Genomic DNA, 5,844 nt, shown 5'->3' with positions numbered 1-5,844 from the left:
AAAATGTTTAACATTTAATATAAAATCAAAGTTTGACGTAGCTTATTTTTCAAATGTCATCCTTCTTCTGCTCATCAACTGACAATTAGACCACCACAATCAAAAAAGTAATCCTAAATACTTTTAGGAGCCTTATAAAAAGCATTCATAAAGTGCCACCCACAAAAGTACCTAAACAAGAATCTGAGAGAAATACCCATAAGGATGTTAATTTACTTAATTAATACTGAGGAGTAAGCTGTCATTTGTGGAACTGTCAATGTAACAACTATACAACTCAGCAAAAATACTGCTCCATAGATGACATCCCAAGAAAGCACATGTGTGCTGAGGCACGCAGCAGTCTTGTGGGACTTTAAAATAAATAGGTACTAATGTCACCCAAACCCAAGACCACTGACAAGTGAGAAATGCGGATTCTAAAGGGAGTGATCATCCCAGGTTGTGGCCTTACCATGTGGTAAAACCCAGGCAGCTTGTACAGCAAACAGGTACAGATTTTAGCTCTTTTTTACTGGGGTAAAAACCATTCCCTGCTAGAAATAACAGAGAAAGACACCAGTCCTATGGTCTCTTCTCTGGCCTTGAATATACCGTAAAATATAAGCACCTTTCCTCTCCCTATCCCCAAGAGAGGGGCTCAGAATAACCTCTGCATCACAGTGAACACAGCTTGTTTTGCAGCAGCCTCCCTCTGCTGAAGTGCCTGGACAGTGCTCAGAGCTACCCAGAACACAAGGGGACAAGGCTCTGACGGCTCCCTTCCACAAAACTCATGTCCCATATGAGGTGTCCAGGGAGCAGCTGTGCATCTTCCCAACACCAGGTAGCTGCCTGTGGTCCACAAAGCTTTCTCCACTCCACCAGCTAGTCCGTGTGGTGCTTCTGGTGGCGCACCAGCTGGGGCTGGAAACGAAAGCTCTCCCCACACTGGGTGCAGTGGTACGGCTGCTCCCCAGTGTGGATACGGGTATGCTTGATGAGGTTGGAGTTGCCACTGAAGCCCCGGCCACACTGGCTGCATTTGTAAGGCTTCTCACCAGTGTGGGTACGAGTGTGGTTAATGAGGTCAGAGCTCTGCCCAAAATGTTTGCCACACTGCCCACAGGCGTAAGGCCGAATGCCATCATGGGTTCGCTGGTGCTGAAGGAGATGGGAGTGTTGGCTGAAGCTTTTCCCACAGGCTGGGCACTTGTAGGGCCGCTCACCTGTGTGCATGCGCTGGTGCTTGATGCAGGTGGAGCTGTCACTGAAGATCTTGCCACACTCGCTGCACATGTAAGGCTTGAGCCCGGTGTGGATGCGCTGGTGCTTAAGGAGGTTAGAGCTCTGGCTGAAGCTCTTCCCACACTCAGCACAGGTGTAGGGTTTCTGGCCCGTGTGGACCCGCTGGTGCTGGATGAGATGGGAGCTCTGGCTGAAGCCCTTGCCACACTCTCCGCACAGGAAGGGGCGCTCCCCAGTGTGCATTTGCTGGTGCTGGATGAGATGGATGCTCCGACTGAAGCCCTTGCCGCACTCAGAGCGGACGGTGGGTAGCCCTGCACAAGGAGTGCCCTGTGAGGCTGCTGATGTCCTTCTGTCCCATTCTTTTACCAGGCTGATATTAGAAGAAGGCAGCTTAGTCACCCCTTCTTCCTCACAGTCACCTTGCTGAGCTCCTGCGGAATCATGCCGACTTCCATGGCTGTTTCCCAACTGTTCCTCTCCTCCCCTGGATCCCACTGCCAACACATCCTGCAGATCTGTGCTTGCAAGGTGATCTGGAAGGGGACCTAGCTCATCATCTGGAAGAAAAGTATAACTGTAACTGTGATTCTTGGTGGGGAGTGGCACAGCAGAGAACGGGCAAGCTGTTACCCTAGGAAGCCTCATCTGCACTATGTAGGAGGAGCAGTAAAAGGAAGACTGACGTGCCACAAACAGTAGAGCCAAAGGCTATGCTACAGGTGTCTCCTTGCCCCCAAGAAATCTTCACATCTTGTCTTCCTAATACTCCGTCTTCCTATACATACTCTTAACAGCAGGCTGTCAAAGGCTGTCTGCCTGCCCTGAGGGGAAAAGAGGTCTTAATATGAGCTGCATGAAATAAAATGGCTGCTGAAGCAATTCAGAAAGCATTTTGCTTGCTCTGTCTTTATAATCTGATCTAACTTATTCCTCACCCATGTGTGTCTCCTCTGAGGCCTCAGGATCTTGTTCTTCTTCTTGGTCCATCTGTGCAGTTACATCAGGCTCAGCAACCAGGAATCCTTACAAAAGCAAACAAAAGTAATCTTAGTTGAATATTCAGCAAGAGCTTTTCATGTGTCTTAAAATGTACTGCCCCTGCTGATTATGGAGGGCAAGCAGAGTGGTTGCCTGAAAGAATGAAGTCAACTGAGCAACAACGTTTATGGACATTCTGTACACTACTGAGGTACCTGGAGTTAGAGGCTTGCCTTAGAGGAGACTCAAGGTTTCCTCTTATCATAAGCATTAGGACATAGACCAGACGTGCTGGACTCAGAATTGGTTGACTGCAATGCTAGATACCAATGTAAGCAATGAGCAAAACCCAGCCAAGCCACACTTACAGTTCTTTAATGACAGCCAAAAGACTCATTACTCTCCTAAGATTATTTTAAATGGAAATTTTTAAATTTCTTTAGTCACCAGAACCTGATTTTCTTACTTGCTATCTCATCTGTTTCTTCTCTTTCAAGACTCTCAGGCTGAGGCAGCAAAACCCAACAAAACATGATGGCAATATGATTTCTTGTCTACTCTAGCTGGATTCTGTTGGTTCCCAGCCTGGCATCCCTACTGAGCTCCAGCAACCGTCATGGTTGCAGCTGTTGGGCAGGGTGCTCTTACAAACACTGTCAGCACCAAAGATGAGAACTTTTCCTTCGGGATTTCCTATTTTAAGGCCAAAGCCAAACAAACAGTAAGCAACAGCAGTTAGTATCAAGAGGACAGGCATTAGCAGTTGCTGCAGGAAAAAAACAATGCAGAAGAACAGAGAAAACAGTCACTTTATATTAAGAAGCAGGAATCAAAGATGGCAGGGAAAGGATACCATGTGGGTGTATCTAGGACCAGAGGCTGATGGCATCATGGCTAAAGCTGAAATCACTTATGGGAATATTTTCAAAGCATTAAAGACATTGCTTTCCCCCACCCCTTTCAATCTTTATAGGTTCTTACTAGTTTGCATCACTTCAAAAGTACACCCCCTGAACACTGCTTCAAGCTACCAATCTCTCTGGACAACTGATATCTCTGGACAGCTAGTTGAGCTCCAGACAGGATGGACTAACTGGACAGATGGCCACTGGTGCAAACCAACACTGCAGACTGAATGGGTACCTGCTCCTGGACCATTCCATCCTTCACCAACAGCTACTTTACAATAGGTAGTGGGTGATAAGGGATTAGGTAGTGCCAGAATCAAGGAGAGAACTCAGATGAAGGGAACAGTTTGAGACCTTGGATGCCTACAATTACAAAAACACCACTCTTGAAGTCTTTTATTCTATGTGGCAAAGCTGGACAGAAAGAAGGGGAGCAAGGAGAAGAAAAACACTGCAATCTTGAACTGCAGAACCATAATGAAAAAAGAATAGTAAATCAGACACACAAAAATGAAGCCTTAGCAAAAGAAGAAAGGCCTTCTTAAAACCTTACTAAAAGTTAACAATCTAAGTAAGTCCCGACTGTAAACATCTGCTGAATGCTGAAGTGGACCACCCCTGCAGATGGATCATTTCCAGCAGTTCCAAGCCAATATATGAAGGGAGGTTGCTTTCTGCAGCCCTACAGCTCTTGGGACTTTGCCACTCTCGAGGCTCCTTGCTGCAAGTCTGGCACTACAAGCCAGACCAAGCTGTCTTATGTGATATATACCAAGACAGCCCCACTCCAAAGCTGGAGGAGTCAAAAGCATGTCCACACACAGACCTTCCCTCCAGGCAGCTGACCTCAAAGAGCAACGCTTCCCTCCAAAAGCTGTCAGCAAACCTGAACTTCGGGAGCCCAAAGCCCTCAGCATTTCAACATCTAACAAATGCCCAACAGCTGCCATCCAAGGAAACATCTAAGCAAGCAGACAAGGTAGAAAGAATAATTCCTTTGTGATCCTGGAAAGATTTCCTGGCTTGGGTTGCTGCTACGCTCAGGTTTGCTACACCAGCTCAGCAGAAAGCAGATAACCCCAAATACAATTAACAGGCTGGTCTGGAGCAAGGAAGTTTTGTCCTTTCCCATGATCAGAGTCATGTCCCTGTGAAAGGAAGGGACAAACCTTATTAACAAAGGGAACGTTCTTCTTTCAGGGATTCCATACCTTACTAGCAGGAGCATATCCCTGGGCATACTGTGTTACTGCTTGAATGTGGGAACCAAGATGGCAAGAACATCTGTGTATGCGGGTGTGTGGGACTCCTGCAGGCACCGTCCATAGCTTTACTAAAACAGGATCAGAAGGGTGTCTGATTTAGGCCTCCAGCAAGGGAACTGCAAATCCCCTGTCCTGTTCCCGCAGCCTTGGCTTTAGTACTGCAATAGTATTATCTAGATTTTGTAGCTGCCTCCTACAATTTATGTTCTTTACCTTGGCTACTTATTTTCTCTTGTGACCACACAGCTCTACATTCCTCCCATGGCTGTACCAAGCTGTGGAGGTTATGGAACTCATCCTAATGCAGATCTCCATACTTTCAGCTTCTCATGCTCCTGCAGTGCCCTTGGTGGCTACACACTCTAGGCATCCTCACTCCAGGCATGACAGCAGAAACCTGCAATCCAGAACAGGGTGTTCAGATCTTTCTCTTCCCAGCTATTATCTGGGATAGATAATTCTTGCAGTAAAAAGCAAAAGGTGAAGGTATTATCACAGACAACAGTTACTTATGTAGCTGCATTTCTTTTGGGTTTGATGAAAGCCCCTTTCCCTGTACCATCAGATGTACTCATAACCTGCAGTGCTTGCCTGTGCCTGCTCAGCCCTGAGTATAGCCAGGGGTGCTGAAGCACAGACAGAGGAGGGCCTCCGTGGGCTGCACTGCTGGGGCACCCCCAACGGTGTGTGGGGAGCAAGTGTGGTGTAGTTTTGGGGGAACAAGGCAGTGGCAGGGGTGTAAAGCTTCCTGTAATAACCATAAGAATCACTGGGTGGAAAATGGGGAGGGACCGGCGTTTGCTCGCGGGCAGGAGGATGGAGAGGGGGAGCTGCATAACATGTAAGGGAAGCGAGCAGACAAGGGTGGCCGCTACATCAGAGCCCCCCAAGACAGGGGCTAGCCGGCCCTCCCCTTCTTTGAGCTGCATTTCTGCTTCTCTTTTGAGTATCTCTTTCCTGCACAGGGCCAAAGACAAAGACTCGGACGCTGGCCTCACGCCCGGCTCCCGGTGCGCTTGGCCTCCCCCAGGAGCTGCGCGGCACAGCCCCGCGTGGGCTGGGGCACCCCATCCCAGCTCCCCGGTGCCGCCCCGTCCCCCAGCGCAGCGGGTGTCGGGAGACCCGGCCTGGCCCCGCCGTGCCTACCTGCAGCCACCCGCTCCCGCCAGGCCGTGCGCCGGTAGCGGCTTCCTGCTCCGCGGGCAAAGGGCGCTTCCTGGGTGGGGCGAGCGATGCCGCCGAAGCGCTGCAGGGCCGTCGTGACAGCGTCCATCTCTGGGCGGGGGAGCTGCCCTGCTATGGGTCCCTCGTCGGGATGTCGCGCTCGTGCTTCCCCGGGGAAGCGAGGCCTGGCAGGAGGAGGCTTTGCCTAGTCACCGGTACAGCCGCTCCGAAGCCTGATACCCAGTAGCTCACAGCAGACTGTTGTCCAGAGGTGGATTCTTGCCCACCGCAGGGTTTTC

At 49.5% G+C, this 5,844-nt stretch overlaps 1 protein-coding gene across 2 annotated transcripts; it reads right to left on the bottom strand.

Annotated features, from left to right (window-relative positions):
* Positions 1–5,547, bottom strand: LOC130599774 (zinc finger protein 239-like). 2 transcript variants are annotated; one of them, XM_057410522.1, is made up of 3 exons: positions 5,528–5,547; positions 4,595–4,778; positions 1–2,252 (listed from the first exon to the last, which is right to left on the bottom strand). In XM_057410522.1, the coding sequence occupies exon 3, from the start codon at positions 1,873–1,875 to the stop codon at positions 868–870; it is 1,008 nt and encodes a 335-aa protein (XP_057266505.1). In that variant the 5' UTR covers positions 1,876–2,252; positions 4,595–4,778; positions 5,528–5,547; the 3' UTR covers positions 1–867. The 2 variants fall into 2 exon arrangements, with proteins under 2 accessions (XP_057266505.1, XP_057266506.1); XM_057410523.1 differs by lacking the exon at positions 5,528–5,547 and having other exon boundaries at positions 1–1,787; positions 2,166–2,252; positions 4,595–5,096.
* Positions 5,548–5,844: the final 297 nt, after the last annotated feature.

Source organism: Pezoporus wallicus, unplaced genomic scaffold (genome assembly GCF_028554395.1).
Source record: "Pezoporus wallicus isolate ANWC-B61680 ecotype Strahan unplaced genomic scaffold, APGP_CSIRO_Pwel_v1 contig_229, whole genome shotgun sequence".
Classification (NCBI taxonomy): domain Eukaryota; kingdom Metazoa; phylum Chordata; class Aves; order Psittaciformes; family Psittacidae; genus Pezoporus; species Pezoporus wallicus.
Note: the sequence above shows the minus strand (reverse complement) of the source record. Positions and strands in the feature narration are given on the sequence as shown.

Bases quoted from the DNA above. Each gene is read 5' to 3' on its own strand.
- LOC130599774 (XM_057410522.1), bottom strand. From the start codon at position 1,875: ATGAGGCTTCCTAGGGTAACAGCTTGCCCGTTCTCTGCTGTGCCACTC.